General features: G+C 43.5%; 1 protein-coding gene across 6 annotated transcripts in view; it reads left to right on the top strand.

The window, feature by feature from the left end:
* Positions 1 to 17,756, top strand: part of LOC129863985 (gamma-aminobutyric acid receptor subunit alpha-3-like) — a 148,846-nt gene that overhangs the window by 49,401 nt on the left and 81,689 nt on the right. For 5 of the 6 annotated variants that reach the window (XM_055936489.1, XM_055936487.1, XM_055936484.1 and 2 more), the window contains 2 exons: positions 4,549 to 4,670; positions 6,840 to 6,910. In XM_055936489.1, coding sequence (XP_055792464.1) covers positions 4,574 to 4,670; positions 6,840 to 6,910 — 168 coding nt within the window. In that variant the 5' untranslated portion in view covers positions 4,549 to 4,573. The remainder of the gene's footprint in view (positions 1 to 4,548; positions 4,671 to 6,839; positions 6,911 to 17,756) is intronic. The other variant, XM_055936486.1, reaches the window with a different exon arrangement.

The following is a 17,756-nucleotide window of genomic DNA, read 5'->3' as shown; positions in this document are numbered from 1 at the left end:
GAGAATGGTCAGGATCGAGGCAAAGAGAAACGGAGGACAGTACATGCTCTCTCCATTTCGCATACCGCCCCAACAAATCCACAGATGACGCAATCTCAATCGCACTCCACACTCCACACTGCCCTTTCCCACCTGGACAAAAGGAACACCTATGTGAGAATGCTGTTAATTGACTACAGATCAGCGTTCAGCACCAGAGTGCCCCCAAAGCTCATCACTAAGCTAAGGACCCTGGGACTAAACACCTCCCTCCTCAACTGGATCCTGGAATTTCTGACGTGCCGCCCCCCAGGTGGTAAGGGTAGGCAACAGCATATCTGTAATGCTGATCCTCAACACTGGGGCCCCTCAGGGGTGTGTGCTTAGTCCCCTCCTGTACTGCCTGTTCACCCACGACTGCGTGGCCAAGCACGACTCCAATACCATCATTACATTTGCTGATGACACAACAGTGGTAGACCTGATCACCGACAGTGATGAGACATTCTATAGGGAGAAGATCATAGACCTGGCAGTGTGGTGCCAGGACAACAACCTCTCCCTCAATGTGAGCATGACAAAGGAGCTGATCATGGACTATAGGAAAAGGAGGGCTCAACAGGCCCCCATTAACATCGACAGGGCTGTAGTGGAGCGGGTCGAGAGTTTCAAGTTCCTTGGTGTCCACATCACCAACAAACTATCATGGTCCAAACACACCAAGACAGTTGTGAAGAGGGCAAGACAACACCTTTTCCCCCTCAGGGGACTGAAAAGAGTTTGCATGGGTCCCCAGATCCTTAAAAAGTTCTACAGCTGCACCATCGAGAGCATGCTGACCGGTTCCATCACCACCTGGTATGGCAACTGCTCGGCATCTGACCGTAAGGCACTACAGAGGGTGGAGCATACGACCCAGTACATCACTGGGGCCAAGCTTCCTGACATCCAGGACCTATATATTAGGTGGTGTTAGAGGAAGGCCAACATTTTTTTCAATGACTCCAGTCACCCAAGTCATAGACTGTTCTCTCTGCTACCGCACAGCAAGTCTAGGACCAAAAGGCTCCTTAACAGCTTCTTCCCCCAAGCCATAAGACTGCTGAACAATTAATCAAATGGCCACCCGGACTATTTACATTAACCCCTCCCCTTTGTTTTTACATTGCTGCTACTCGCTGTTTTATTTATATTTTACGTTGGTAACCAGTGTATAATAGCAATAAGGCACCCTAGTGGTTTATGGCTAATATACCACAGCTAACAGCTGTATCCAGACACTCCGCAATGCTAAATATTTTTTTTATTTAACCATGCAAGTCAGTTAAGAGCAAATTCTTATTTTACAATGACGGCCTACCCCAGCCAAACCCTCCCTTAACTCGGACGACTCTGGGCCAATTGTGCGCCGCCCTACAGGACTCCCAATCATGGCCAGTTGTGATACAGCTCAGGATCAAAGCAGGGTCTGTAGTGACACCTCAAGCATCGAGATGCAGTGCCTTAGACCACTGCGCCACTCGGGGTTCACTAACAACCCTTAGTCGTGGTATATTGGCCATATGCCATACCCCCTCGTGCATTATTGCTTAATCATAGCAGTCAAACGAGTAAAAATTAGATGCTAATGCTAATCGCTAGCTAGCTAATACATGTACGGAGTCAGAGCAAACGTAATTAGCTATACAGCCTGATAATAACAGTGATGGTGTACACTTATATCAGCATGTTTGTGCAACACTATCTTCTAAATCAAAGAGGAATACACAAAGCAAGAATATGTTAGCTACATAAAGTAGCTAAGAGAAAACATTCAATGTAGCCAAAGAATAGAGGGTTGCCTAGGAAACACTTATCAACACTTTGGTTCCTACCCTGTCACAATAACTCCTCCCTGGATTTTTCATTTGTTGTCATGTCAAACACCCCTGTTTTCAAAGTGCCCACTATTATATTCTGACTATAGAATTAGAATAATCATTATATTGCTATGATTCCATCAGTTCACCCAAGTGTCAAATCACAATTGCAACATTTGGTTAAAAATAAGACCTATATTGTTTGCCCATATCGTGCAGCCCTACGTGATGCAAATGCTGAATTTATTTTTGCATGTGGGAGGTTAGGGGAAGCTTCCTGAGGTACCCACTTTGGATGCAGAGGGTGTATACGTAGCCCCTCTTTAAGCTCAAGGAATTGAATTAGATTTCGGTGGAGTTAGACAGAGTGCAGCTCTTTTTCTATCCTCCCTCTCTCTCTCTCTCTTTTTCTCTCTATTTATCAATCAGACCTGCTTCATTTTCAGCAGAGGCCCCTTTGGCTTTGACTGGCGTCTGAGATGATTGGATATGAAACACAAATAGTAGTTCATATGTCAAGGTGCAACACGCACGCAGACGCGGATACACACACACACACACCAACACACACACACACACACACACACACGTACAACAGTAATGTTCTTGTTTCAATTCTGTCTTTCCTGCTGTCACCATTAAAGTTTCCTTTTCCTTTTTGACATTGTCTTAACAGTGCTGTTAGTACTGGTACACTGACAAGGAGATTTCAGAGGTACAGCCAATGCACCCATCCCTTGAAACAACACAATTCCTAGTCTGTCTGCCAGTTGAGGACTTGTGCATGTTAATCCCTGAAGTGTACTATGTAAACGTTAGATATAACTGTATAATGTGTTTGACTGCACAGCGACATGCCCATGTAAAGTTGTACACTATATATACAAAAGTATGTGGCCACCTCTTCAAATTAGTGGTTTCGGCTATTTCAGCCATACCCGTTGCTGACAGGTGTATAAAATTGAACACACAGCCATGCAATCTCCATAGACGAACATTGGCAGTAGAATGGCCTTATTGAAGAGCTCTGTGACTTTCAACGTGGCACCGTCTTAGGATGCCACCTTTCCAACAAGTCAGTTCGTCAAATTTCTGCCCTGCTAGAGCTGCCCCGGTCAAGTGTAAGTGATGTTATTGTGAAGTGAAAACGTTTTGGAGCAATAACGGCTCAGCCGTGAAGTGGTAGGCCACACAAGCTCACAGAACGGGACCGCCGAGTGCTGAAGCTTGTAGTGTGTAAAAGTCGCCTGTCCTCGGTTGCAACTCTCACTACCAAGTTCCAAACTGCCTCTGGAAGCAACATGGGCACAAGAACAGTTTGTCAGGAGCTTAATGAAATGGGGTTCCATGGCCGAGCATCCGCACGTACACATCCCCATGCGCAATGCCGAGCGTTGGCTGGAGTAGTGTAAAGCTCGCCGCCATTAGATTCTGGATCAGTGGAAACGCGTTCTCTGGAGTGATGAATCACGATTCACCATCTGGCAGTCCGACAGTCGAATCTGGGTTTGGCGGATGCCAGGAGAACGCTATCTGCCTGAATACACAGTGCCAACTGTAAAGTTTGGTAGAGGAGGAATAATGTTCTGGGGCTGTTCATCATGGTTCAGGTTAGGCCACTTAGTTCCAGTGAAGGGAAATCTTAACGCTAGAGCATACAATGACATTCTAGATTATTCTGTGCTTCCAACTTTGTGGCCTTGTTTCAGCATGACAATGTCCAAGTGTGAAAGAGCGACGTCCATACCGAAATGGTTTGTCGAGATCGGTGGAAAGCCTTTCCAGAAGAGTGGAGGCTATTATAGCAGCAAAGGGGGGTTCGATGAGCAGGTGTCCACATACTTTTGGTCATGTAGTGAATGTGTGTTCATATGAGAGTGCTTGTGTGTGGTGCATGCCTGTATGTAAATGAGTGTTAGCTGTTAGCGGCCATCGGACATGCTTGTTCATAGGGGTCACCTGGAGACAGGTCAGAGATCAATCCCTCAGGGGGTCTGGGTTTGATTGAAAATGGCACTCATTAGCTCATCAGTGCTGCATCTATGGTGCCCTCTCCGTCTCACCAGAACATTGTTCACTGAAGAACGGTGGCCAGGGCCACAACGAGATAATTACTCGTCATATTTAAGGTAATTAAGGAAGCAGAGGTTGACTGCATATTTAGGACCTACTTTGTCAATATTATGTGGAAAGAAGGAGGAAGAAATCCCGAGGCAGAATTTGCAGCAGCTCTGTGACAGGCTTCACTAATCCTTTTGGACTTCAATCGGTCTTTCCATGTCTGAAAGTGGTGTGCTGCCACACAGCACCTCAAATTAAACCCCAACATGTTTGTGTCTTAATCATTGCGGTAGCGATGACTGTGAAGGTTGAATTAGAAAGAGGTTCAATTACCCTTACAGCTCTCTGTGGTTTGAAACAACAGTAGTTCCTCCAATAGTCTGGCCTGAGCTCGTAGTAAAAAGGATATTCATTACTAGTGTAGAGTGAAGCTGTGGACAGCCAGACACACGTGGTGTTCAGGTTCAGGTGGAGCTGTATTTCTCATGACTAGTCTGAGGAACCACTGGTACAGCAAAGACTCAACGATGTCTGCTGTGTTCAATTGAAATATCTCTCTCTCTCTCGCTCGCTCTCTCGCTCTCTCGCTCTCTCTCTTGCTCTCTCTCTCTCGCTCTCTCTCGCTCTCTCTCTCTCTCTCTCTCTGCAGGGCAGTGGTTGGGCACAGAGAGCCGATGCCTGACGACAGTAGAGACAACATCACTATTTTCACCCGGATCCTGGACAGACTGCTGGATGGCTACGACAACCGGCTTCGCCCCGGACTAGGAGGTAGGCTGGTTTGTTGAGCGAAGACACTGCCCACCTCTACCAGAACCAGACATACTGCTAATAGTGCCTTTGGGGCTCTGCCACACACAATGTGTAGGATTCTCTCTAAGCTGCTGAGTCTGCCATCCACCACTTTAATAAAACTGTCTTTGAAACATACATTATATAGCCATACATTGCTTCAAAGAGATCATCAACTAGCTAGCATATTACCTTTTTGCAATGTCTGTCTGCCTCTACTTCCCAAAACTATTAAAGCTAGTTTTAACTTGAAGAATCAATCTGCTAATCATAAAGACCTTCACTAGCTGAATCAGGTGTGTTAGTGCTGGTCTGGGACAAAAGCTTGAACACATGATATGGTGCCCCAGGATCAGGAGTGAAGTACAAATAATATCCATCTAGTTGGAAACAAGCCACTGACCACTGCCTCTACTGAAACATAGAGCACTTGCAAGTCCTCTCCTCCCTTCCTCCTCCCTACCTCCCTGCATTGACAGCCCAGGCTCACCGAGCCAGGAAGCTAGCCGTGGTGTGCAGTGATGGATTTGGAGCTGTGACCCCATGAACAATTGGGTCCCTTGTCAGCTTGACCTCCATTGATCCTTCAGAGCCATACAGTGGTGTCATTAACAGCTCAGTTTCCTTGATCACAGTGAGAGTATGCTACATCTCTTCAGATCTTGAACATATTGCTTTTAGGATCAGTGAAATTATTGATCCTCCTCACAAGGAGATGGTTATCGCCAAAAGAATGCCACAAAGACCCTATTAAAAACAGCAGCTTCTTGACACTTGGCTTGCAAGCCCTGTCTTCAGATCTCAGATGTCCAGCAGAGCTCTGATTTCCTGCCCACTGGGGACGGCCCTGCCCTGTCTTGGCGGAAGAAGTGCTAATGCTACATCATCTAATGCTAATGCTACATCAGCTAATTATAATGCTACATCAGCTAATGCTAACGCTACATCATCTAATGCTACATCATCATTAGGGTGGTGATAAGACCGTGTACTAATGATTTTACATTTATTGTGGATTTTTTCAAAATGGAGCTTATTATAAGTGATTTTGAATTCTCAGTCAGAGGTCTATGAGAGTGTGAACATGATGATGTTTTAAGCTGACAGTGGTGAGCAACCTGGCTCTATTCCACCCCCACTAGGATGTATGATAAATCTGTCACCACACTAGCTCTGCCACCTATGCACTTTCCATGAGTCTCCGACCTCCCAGAGAGAAATTTCAGGTGCCCTCCAAATGTGTTGGACGTATTCTGTATTCCAAAGCCCTCGGCATGTGCATTTTGATTAATGGCCAATATCATGTTGCCAGGGTAACTCTAGATTCCATAGCGGCATGTTCTGGAAGCATTCCATCGGGTTCACTCCGTCTCAGAGCAACAACTGGCAGACAGCCACTCACAGCCTTACATCAAAGCCCCTCGTTCGTTTACATCCTGAAATCAACAAAATGAAAGTTAAGGCCTGGCCGTGAGGCTCTAATTGGAAACCTTATAAGTAAAAGGTGATTCCCACCACTTCCGTCATCGCATTTAGGATGACTCATGTGCAGCAGACTTTTGGCAGTCTATCTCAGTGTTTCATCTCCAGTCCTTAACTCTATTCTGAAACTGCACATTTCCCCCAATTACACAGGAAATGTTGTTTACCCAGACTGTGCAGATAGGAAGCGCTCCCAGTTAAAGGATTATACACAATAGAGTGCATTAGGATAATGCACAGTGAATAGCATCATCTGACACCAATACAAACAAGTCCCTGTGAACAGGCCTAAATATGATTTTAATGTGGTCCTGCCAACCCTCATTATTCCTGTGATTTCTCATCTCAGTTTGTGACCGTGATAATGATGCAAACACTCTCCCTAAAAACAACCTCTATCAAAGTCTCGCTACCTCCATAGGTTCAGCCTTGTTTGGTTGAGTGGTGAGACATCAAACATTCATGTTTCTGACTCTGTCATTGGATTTGGTGTTTAGAAAGTGAGCTGACTTTACTAAATTGACATCAACAACCAACCTGAAGTATACAGAGCAGCAGTACGGCCTGGGGGTCAGGTAAGGACTGGTAACCATCTTAGATGGAGCACACCTCTGTCCCTTAAGGAAGGTACTTAAACGCTACCTCTGTCTTCTCCTCGTGTCCAAGCAGAGAGTGTGACGGAGGTGAGGACTAATATCTACGTGACCAGCTTTGGACCGGTGTCAGACACAGACATGGTGAGTGATATATTACTATACTGTCCGGCGCCCAGATCCTCAAAATGTGACCCCTATAGGACCAGCATGACTTATCAAATAATTCACCCCAAATCTCTTTTTTTGGTGTCATTTATACTATATTTGAGGCAAAACTGTTGTAATTATGTAATACATAGAGAAGGAGTTTTTAAGGTAAGGTCACATTGATTGGACAATCCGTATCTGCTAACTTAATGCTGCAAGCATCTTGCCCTGGGCTGTACTGTATATCAACCATCCTATAGTGAGTGAGTGACTGGCAAAACATGACATCATCGGTTATAGGCCATGGATGTGGATGAGGCTGTTATTTTAATTTATTGGAACATTTCTATAATATTTTATTTCAGCTCAAAATACACTGAATAAAAATATAAATGCAACACGTAAATTGTTGGTTCCATGTTTCATGAGCTGAAATAAAAGGTTCTAGAAATGTTCTATAGGCACAAAAAGCTTATTTCTCTCAAATGTTGTGCTCAAATTTGTTTACATCCCTGTTAGTGAGCATTTCTCCTTTGCAAAAATAATCCATCCACCTGATTAAAAGCTGATTAAACAGCATGATCATTACACAGGTGCCCCTTTTTCTGGGGACAATAAAAGGCCACTAAAATGCCTGCCCATGGTTATCGTATGGGCAGGCATAAGCTATGGACAGTGAACACAATTGCATTTTATCGATGGCAAGTTGAATGCACAGAGATACCGTGACGAGATCCTGAGGCCCATTGTCGTGCCATTCATCCGACGCCATCACCTCATGTTTCAGCATGATAATGGAAAGCCCCATGTCGCAAGGATCTGTACACAATTCCTGGAAGCTGAAAATATCCCAGTTCTTCCATGGCCTGCATTCTCACCAGACATGTCACCCATTGAGCATGTTTGGGATGCTCTGGATTGATGTGTACGACCTCGTGTTCCAGTTCCTGACAGTATCCAGCAACTTCGCACAGCCATTGAAGAGGAATGGGACAACAGCCTGATAAACTTTATGTGAAGGATTTGACTGGTTTTCTCATTTGCATGAGGCAAATGGTGGTCACACCAGATACTGACTGGTTTTCTGATTCACACAACTACTTGTTTTTTAATGGCATCTGTGACCAGTCATACCACATCTGTATTCCCAGTCATGTGAAATCCATAGATTAGGGCCTAATGAATTTATTTCAATTGACTGATTTCCTTATATGAACTATAACTCAGTAACATATTTGAAATTGTTGCATTTTGCGTTTAATATTTTTGTTCAGTATAGAAAGACTCGTGACCCTATTCAAATATAAGCAAGGTTTGAAATGATTATGTTTTATTCAAATATTAGATCTGTTTGGGCAGTCAATCTGCAGTCTACAAATCATTTGTAATTATGTTCCGGCCCCCCAACTTTCCGCTCAAAATAAATCGACTCGCTGCTGAATCTCGTTAATGCTCCCTTTTCCAGAGCCTATTGGTTACCTAACAAGTGGAGAATGGCTTTTTATGCAGATACAGTTCCTGTCAAAAGTTTGGACAAACCTAAGAGAGCGATACAGGAGAGGAGAGAGGGAGGGAGAAATAGAGGAGCGAGTGAAAGAGAGAGAGAAAAACAGAGAGAGCAGCACATTCACCTCCTCTCCAGCCGTCACCAACGTCAAATCAAATTTTATTTGTCACATGCGCCGAATACAACAGGTGTTTTTTTTTTTTACCGTTATTTTACCAGGTAAGTTGACTGAGAACACGTTCTCATTTGCAGCAACGACCTGGGGAATAGTTACAGGGGAGAGGAGGGGGATGAATGAGCCAATTGTAAACTGGGGATTATTAGGTGACCATGATGGTTTGAGGGCCAGATTGGGAATTTAGCCAGGACACTGGGGTTAACACCCCTACTCTTACAATAAGTGTCATGGGATCTTTTAATGACCTCAGAGAGTCTGGACACCTGTTTAACGTCCCATCCGAAAGACAGCACCCTACACACAGGGCAGTGTCCCCAATCACTGCCCTGGGGCATTGGGATATTTTATTAGACCAGAGGAAAGAGTGCCTCCTACTGGCCCTCCAATACCACTTCCAGCAGCATCTGGTCTCCCATCCAGGGACTGACCAGGACCAACCCTGCTTAGCTTCAGAAGCAAGCCAGCAGTGGTATGCAGGGTGGTATGCTGCTGGCATAAAGTGTAGTAGACCTTACAGTGAAATGCTTACTTACAAGCACTTAACCAACAATGTAGTTTTAAGAATAATAAGTGTTAAGTAAAAAATAGATAAGTAAAACATTTAAAATTAAATTTACAAATAATTAAAGAGCAGCAGTAAAATAACAGTAGCGAGGCTATATACAGGGGGTACCTGTACAGAGACAATGTGTGGGGGCACCGGTTAGTCAAGGTAATTGAGGTAGTATTTACATGTACACTACCGGTCAAAAGTTTTAGAACACCGACTCATTCAAGGGTTTTTCTGTATTTTTACTATTTTCTACATTGTCAAATAATAGTGAAGACATCAAAACTATGAAATAACACAGATGGAATCCTGTAGTATCCAAAAAAGTGTTAAACAAATCAAAATATATTTTATATTTGAGATTCTCCAAATAGCCACCCTTTGCCTTGATGTTGGCTGCTTTTCCTTCACTCTGCAATCCAACTCATCCCAAACCATCTCGATTGGGTTGAGTTCTGGTGATTGTGGAGGCGAGGTCATCTGATGCAGCACTCCATCACTCTCCTTCTTGGTCAAATAGCCCTTACACAGCCGGGAGGTGTGTTGGGTCATTGTCCTTTAGAAAAACAAATGATAGTCCCACTAAGCGCAAACCAGATGGGATGGTGTATCGCTGCAGACCATGCTGGTTAAGAGTGCCTTCAATTCTAAATAATTCACCAACAGTGTCACCAGCAAAGCACACTCACACCTCATCCTTCATGCTTCACGGTGGGAACCACACATGCAGAGACCATCCTTTCACCTACTCTGTGTCTCACAAAGACACGGCGGTTAGAACCAAAAATCGCGAATTTGGACTTCAGACAAAAGGACAGATTTCCACTGGTCGAATGTCCATTGCTCATGTTTCTTGGCCCAAGCAAGTCTCTTCTTATTATTGGCGTCCTTTAGTAGGGGTTTCTTTGCAGCAAATCGACCACGAAGGTCTGATTCATGCAGTCTCCTCTGAACAGTTGATGTTGAGATGTGTCTGTTACTTGAACTATGTGAAAAATGTATTTGGGCTGCAATTTCTAAGGTTGGTAACTCTAATGAACTTATTCTCTGCAGCAGAGGTAACTCTGGGTCTTCCTTTCCTGTGGCGGTCCTCATGAGAGCCAGTTTCATCATAGCGCTTGATATTTTTGCGACTGCACTTGAAGAAACTTTCAAAGTTCTTGAAATGTTCCGTATTGACTGACCTTCATGTCTTAAAGTAATGATGGACTGTTGTTTCTCTTTGCTTATTTGAGCTGTTCTTGCCATAATATGGACTTGGTCTTTTACCAAATAGGGCAATCTTCTGTATACCAACCCAACCTTGTCACAACACAACTGATTGGCTCAAACGCATTAAGAAGGAAAGAAATTCCACAAATTCACTTTTAACAAGGCACACCTGTTAATTAAATTAAATGCATTCCAGATGACTACCTCATTATGCTGGTTGAGAGAATGCCAAGACTGTGCAAAGCTGTCCTCAAGGCAGAGGGTGTCTACTTTGAAGAATCTCAAATATAAAATATATTTGGATTTGTTTAACACTTTTTTGGTTAGAACATGATACCATGAGTCTAATGTCATGGTTTTGACCTCTTCACTATTAGAAAACAGTAAAAATAAGGAAAAACCCTTGAATGAGTAGGTGTGTCCAAACATTTGACTGGTACTGTACATATGTAATATCTTAATTTGAGCCAGTTTGCTACAGCAGGAAAATAATCCTGCAGCATCAAAAAATGTAAGTTATTATGTGGATTATAATTAATGGACACATTTTGTAGGGGTTGATACATTTTTTGTAAGGGATATACAAAATGGAAATTACAAACTTCAGAAGCCTTTTCAAACCTAAATACACACATTTAAAATGTCCTGCATTGCTGGAAAGTTCTCCTGCAACTGAGTGATCAAATTAAGATCCTACACCTGTACATATTCAGATATCCCTTTCCCATTCAGTGACACAACAACTCAGCTGCTTAGAATTGGAATGGGTTCATTTTAGAGATCAGGAAATTAGTTATGGGGCGGGCCTGGAGGAATCGCATGCCTCTTAATCACACACACAATTGGGTTTGGCATGTAAGATGAATCACCCAAGCCATGCAGCGGCTCTGCTCATTCTGCACAGGCAGGCCCTCATCTACTAATAGTGAGAAGAAATCAGAGTGCAATCAGCTACATAATATGGAGCGTAAACCGTAGTTGAATTACAAAGCAACAATTAGTTAGGTTAACATTCTCATAATCATCCTTTGAGTATCAAAAGGATTTTGCGAGTTTCAAGAAATTATATAATTTTTAATTAGCAAAAAGTTGTACCGTTTAATGCCTGGGAAAACAGATCTAATTAACATCAAATGACATTATTTTCCCTTTTCTTAGAGGACAACCTATACCCAGGGCAGCTCACAACTTGGTTTCTCACACATCGTAGTCCAATTACCCATCTGTGTGCCACCCCCAGCCAGTCTCAGGAATCCCCCCCCCCCCCCACCTCCCTACCCCCCGCTCCTACCCTCAGGGCCAGTTCTCCTGCGTCCTCACTGGGTCCAATATGCCATTGAGTGTCTGCTCCACCATCACGACAGACGACGAGTAAGAGCTAAAGTCAGGAAGATATTTTGTGCAAAACTCAAATATCAGGACGATTTAACAAGAACTTGCAAATCCCAGTAAAAGTGTAGAATGCTTACAGCAATTCTGATCCTTTGCCCAATTATTGGCAAAAGATCTGATCTGATTGGTCAAAAGACCAATTATTGGCAAAAGATCAGAAGTAGCCTGCCTGTGTAAATGCAGCTTATGTTGTCTACCGATTACTTTACATGCTTTCAGGCCAATCCCTTAAATGTGGGTGACGTCACAAAGGAGATGATTGTGGACTACAGGAAAAGGAGGACCGAACACGCCCCCATTTTCATCGATGGGGCTGTAGTGGAGCAGGTTGAGAGCTTCAAGTTCCTTGGTGTCCACATCACCAACAAACTATCATGGTCCAAACACACCAAGACAGTCGTGAAGAGGGCACGACAAAGCCTATTCCCCCTCAGGAGACTGAAAAGATTTTGCATGGGTCCTCAGATCCTCAAACATTTCTACAGCTGCACCATCGAGAGCATCCTGACTGGTTGCATCACTACCTGGTATGGCAACTGCTTGGCCTCAGACCACAAGGCACTACAGAAGGTAGTGCGTACGGCCCAGTACATCGCTGGGGCCAATTTTCCTGCCACCCAGGAACTCTATACCAGGCGGTGTCAGATGAAGGCCCTAAAGATTTTCAAAGACTCCAGCCACCCTAGTCATAGACTGTTCTCTCTGCTATCACACAGCAAGCGGTACCGGAATGCCAAGTCTAGGTCCAATTTCTTCTTAACAGCTTCTACCCCCAAGCTATAAGACTACTGAACAGCTAACAAATGGCTAACCAGACTATTTACACCCCCCCCCCCCCCTCTTTTACGCTGCTGCTACTTACTTTATGTGTATTATCTAGGCATAGTCACTAATTCTACCTACACTACTGGTCAAAAGTTGTAGAGCTTCTACTCATTCAAGGGTTTTTCTTAATTCTTTATTTTAACAATTTTCTACATTGTAGAATAACAGTGAAGACATCAACACTATGAAATAACACATATGGAATCATGTAGTAACCAAAAAAGTGTCAAACAAATCAAAATAAATGTTATATTTGAGATTCTTCAAAGTAGCCACCCTTTGCCTTGATGACAGCTTTGCACACTGTTGGCATTCTCTCAACCAGCTTCATGAGGTAGTCACCTGGAATGCATTTAAATTAATTAACAGGTGTGCCTTCTTAAAAGTTAATTTGTGGAATTTCTTTCCTTCTTAATGTGTTTGAGCCAATCAGTTGTGTTGTGACAAGGTAGGGGGGTATACAGAAAATAGCCCTATTTGGTAAAAGTCCATATTATGGCAAGGACAGCTCAAATAACAAAGAGAAACAACAGTCCATCATTACTTTAAGACATGAAGGTCAGTCAATACGGAACATTTCAAGAACTTTGAAAGTTTCTTCAAGTGCAGTCGCAAAAACCATCAAGCGCTATGATGAAACTGGCTCTTATGAAGACCGCCACAGGAATGGGAGACCCAGAGTTACCTCTGCTGCAGAGGATAAGTTCATTAGAGTTACCAAACTCAGAAATTGCAGGCCAAATAAATGCTTCACATAGTTCAAGTAACAGACACATCTCAACATCAACTGTTCAGAGGAGACTGTGAATCAGGCTTCATGGTCAAATTGCTGCAAAGAAACCACTACTAAAGGACACCAAAAGAAGAAGAGATTTGCTTGGGCCAAGAAACATGAGCAATGGCCATTAGACTGATGGAAATTTGTCCTTTGGTCTGGAGTCCAAATTGGAGATTTTTGGTTCCAACCGCCGTGTCTTTGTGAGACGCAGTGTGGGTGAATGGATGATCTCCGCATGTGTATTTCCCACCGTAAAGCATGGAGGAGGAGGAGGTGTTATGGTGTGGGGGTGCTTTGCTGTTGACACTGTCAGTGATTTATTTAGAATTCAAGGCACACTTAACCAGCATGGCTGACACAGCATTCTGCAGAGATACGCCACCCCATCTGTTTTGTGCTTAGTGGGACTATCATTAGTTTTTCAACAGGACATTGACCCAACACATCTCCAGGCTGTGTAAGGGCTATTTGACGAAGAAGGGGAGTGATGGAGTGCTGCATCAGATGACCTGGCCTCCACAATCTCCCTAACCTCAACGAAATTTAGATGGTTTGGGATAAGTCGGACCGCAGAGTGAAGGAAAAGCAGCCAACAAGTGCTCAGCATTTGTGGGAACTCCTTCAAGACTGTTGGAAAAGCATTCCAGGTGAAGCTGGTTGAGAGAAGGCCAATATTGTGAAAAGCTGCCATCAAGGCAATGTGCTGCTCTCTGTCTTTCTCCCTCTATCCTTTATTGTATCTTTCTCTCGCTCACTCCTTTATTTCTCTCTCCCTTTCTTCTCTCCTGTATCCCTTTCTCTCTCCTGTATCCCTCCTATCCTTTTTCCCTCTCTCTCCTCTCTCCTCCTCTCCTGTTTCCCTCTCTCTCATCCCTCCTCCCTCTCTCCTCTCATGTATCCCTCTCTCTCCTCTCCTCTCCTGTTTGAATGTTTCCTTCTCTCTTTCCTCTCTCCTTCCTCTCACCTGTTTCCCTCTCTCTTTCTCCTCCCTCTCTCCTCCCCTGTATCAACCTCTCTCTGTCTCCTCCCTCTCTGCTCCCCTGTATCTGTCTGTGTCTCTGGAGGTTCGCGTAGCTCCGTCTCATTTGTTCCTGCGTCTGCGCTGTCATGGTGTATGCTCATGTTCTCTGGTGGGCTGGGGTTGACAGGCCTGGTGTAATGAAATTGAGGGCAGTCTAATCTGCCCCAGGTACTGTGTAGAACACTGCTTGACGAAGATGGCAGAGCTTGTCTGGGGGGCTGTCTTGATCCCAACAAGCTCTGCTCTCATTTTACAATCTACTGTGCTGAAAAACTCTCGACACCTGTGGTATCAACACACTAGGTAGTACTACACTGGCACAGAACAAAGCTTTTAAAAGAGCCTTTTTCCAAGCGTTATCATTTTCACTCCCTTTGAGTTATTTTTGCTTGATTATATAGCATCCATCTATACAAGCTAACAGTTTAGTGTTTTATTGAAACAGGTCCCTTCCTGATCCAGATGGAGTATAGTAGGTGGATGCTGGGCTCTACTATGCTCTGCTCTAGTCTTCCATGCATTTTGCCTGGCAGAGAGTTGGCATATTTAGGTTTATTATCAAGAAGTACAAACCTCTCTCCTTCCCTCTGTGGCCTATTTGGCTAGACCAGTAAAGTACTCTCTCTCTCTCTCTCTCTATGGTTAACTCTTATTTCTTCTGCTGTAATTGGTCCCTATTTCAGCTACCAAATTATATTTTCTGTTACGAGGGAAGAAAAATAACATTTGGATCCAAAATCCTGGGAAGGAACCCTATACAGTAAATGTTCCTCCAAACGAATAAATTAGGTGGAGTTATTTTTCCTGTTGGTGTTTGAGGGTGAATGCTAGGATCCTGTATCCATCATCGTGCCCTTGCTCAAGGGGACGCACGCCAAATAAGTCCTCTTGCAGGAAAATAAGAAACAAAGGTGGGTTGTAGGGAGGTTAACTGAGAATTAAAATATTTGAGTCTCCAGTAAAATGAAAGTGTCCTTCACGGAAACTCATTGAATGCACTCTGGTAACAATATAATGTGCTCTCACAATAGTACTCCATCTTCTCTCCCACCAAACCGGTCTTCATTTCGCTCTTTGTCACAATATGATCAACTCATATTCAGGGAGGGAATAAGTGTTAAGACAATTTGCATCCTTAATAGGCCGCATCCATGAGAGTCTGTATTGTGTTGCTATAGTTACAAGTCATTAAGCCAACTCTCTTAAATCCATGCTGTGTGATTGCAATGCAACTTCAGCTCAGCAAGTATCCCTCAAAAAAAAAATTATGCAGTCTTAGAATAGTTTACTGCTGTTGCTCAGTCATGTATCTATAATGATTCTTTTTGTTTTTACAAACAATAATATTAAATATTCCAGATATTAAGAGATATCAGTACAGTTTAACACATCATACATGCATTCCATATTTTCATCCAAAGGTCATTCTGAAGATTAGACTTAACAGATCGAGCCAATTAGAATGCATCAGGGCGAACACCCTAAATGTTTCCAAAGAAAGTAATGGCCTGTGGCAGGAGAGGATGTAATCATCTGGTCTGTACATAAACACCACAGCTCCATGATTACGGCATAGCAATACCAATGTTCCCAGTTTCCTCACACTGCTCCCTAAGGGCCGCTTTCACCATGTCACATAATTGAGATGGTAGGAAAACGTGAGAGGTGAAGTGGACTCTTAGGAAACACTAAATGCTCCAATGAGTGGCTTATAGGGAAAACATGCAACATCTACACCAGAGTGCCCCAAAGGGCGGCCAACGGGCTGAATTTGGCTCGCGGGTGTTTTTATTTGGCTCCACAAGTTTTCTAAGCAAACGTTTTTTACATGAAAGACTGTAAAAACACCAGGTAATCAGCTCCAAGTCATTTTAGTTTTGGAAATATGTTCCAAAGTACTCCCACGCATAATAGAAAGACACGTGATTGTATACAAATGTAAGCAAGGTTTGAAATTATTATGTTTTAGTCAAATGTTTTATCTGTTTTTGGATTTCTTGCAGCCAATCTGCAGTCTACAAATGATTTATAATTGTCTTCTGGTCCCCCGACCCTCCACTCAAGAAGAAAAACGTCCCGCGGCTGAGTCTAGTTGATGATCCCTGATCTACAATATCTAATGTAAAAAGTATCAGAACATCTCTCAGATGTGCACATGCTTGTCATGATCACAGTGTTTACCTAACTGTGTCTGATCTACGGTAGTAATTTGAGAACATAATGTGATTCATTATGTGCCCTGTGTGTCGTCTTTATGCAATTATCCATATTCAATTATGCATGAGGAAAAGTGCTTTCCATGCGATGCTAAACAAGCTACAGTAGTAAGCATGATGTCTATTAGGGCACAACTAACTGTGATCTTGATCAGTTCCTTGTCTGCTGATCGATACACCACAGGAAATGATTGTGTCATTCTCATTTCCAATCAAATAGTGTTATTGATCTCTGAGATGGGTACTACGTCTACGTGCAAATTATATGGTTGTTGATGTCAATAAAAACGTAATGAGGAAATGTTTAGCTGTCCAAATCATCTATCTAGCGCCCTGTTCAATACTGCATAGTATCCACATAGTTTGTATGGAAATGCTGCTGCCTGAACTCTGATTCTCTTGAAACAAATCAGACTGACGTGGTGGCCTGAAACAATCTGCTGCCAAAATCTGTTTCTGCCTCAGAGACAAATATGGAGGATCTGTTGGAACCCCAGAGATAATGTGTGATTGACAGCACATCACACATGCACAGGTCAGTCCCAGCAGGGGAGAATGAGAGAGGAAGTCAGGGAGAAAGAGATTGGACTGGAAAATGATTGAGAGAGTGGGAGAAAGAGAGGAATAATGACTAGCTCTTAATTAATGCGTACATGGGCAAGAAGTCTCCAGCTCATCATTACCGAGCTCAGGGAGAGAGTTGGTCTCAGGGGCGGACTGAAACCAGAAACCGGCCATGGCATTTCTTAGCAAGGAGTTACAGTCAGTGTCAAGGGGTGTACTAGAGGCGAAGTCAGGTGCAGGAGAGCAGAGTAATGTTAACAGGCGCACTTTTATTTTCGTTCCAAAAAGGAGAGCACTACATAAATCAAACACGCTCAAAACACAGAACATAACAAAAGTAAAGCGCGTAAAAAAACACCACAATAACATGAAACAATTACACACAAATACATGATGGGAAACAGAGGGTTAAATATAAGTAGATTGATTGGGGAAAATGAAAACCAGGTGTGTATGGAAGAAGACAAGACAAATGGACATATGAAAAATGGAGCGGCGATGGCTAGAAAGCCGGTGCCGTTGATTGCCGAACGCCGCCTGAACAAAGAGAGGTGCCGACTTCAGCACAAGTCGTGACAGTACCCCCCCCCCCCCCCC

The sequence above is a fragment of the Salvelinus fontinalis genome, chromosome 10 (assembly GCF_029448725.1).
Source record: "Salvelinus fontinalis isolate EN_2023a chromosome 10, ASM2944872v1, whole genome shotgun sequence".
In the NCBI taxonomy this organism is placed as follows: Eukaryota; Metazoa; Chordata; class Actinopteri; order Salmoniformes; family Salmonidae; genus Salvelinus; species Salvelinus fontinalis.
The sequence above is the reverse complement of the archived record's forward strand: the minus strand, read 5'-3'. Positions and strand labels throughout refer to the sequence as shown.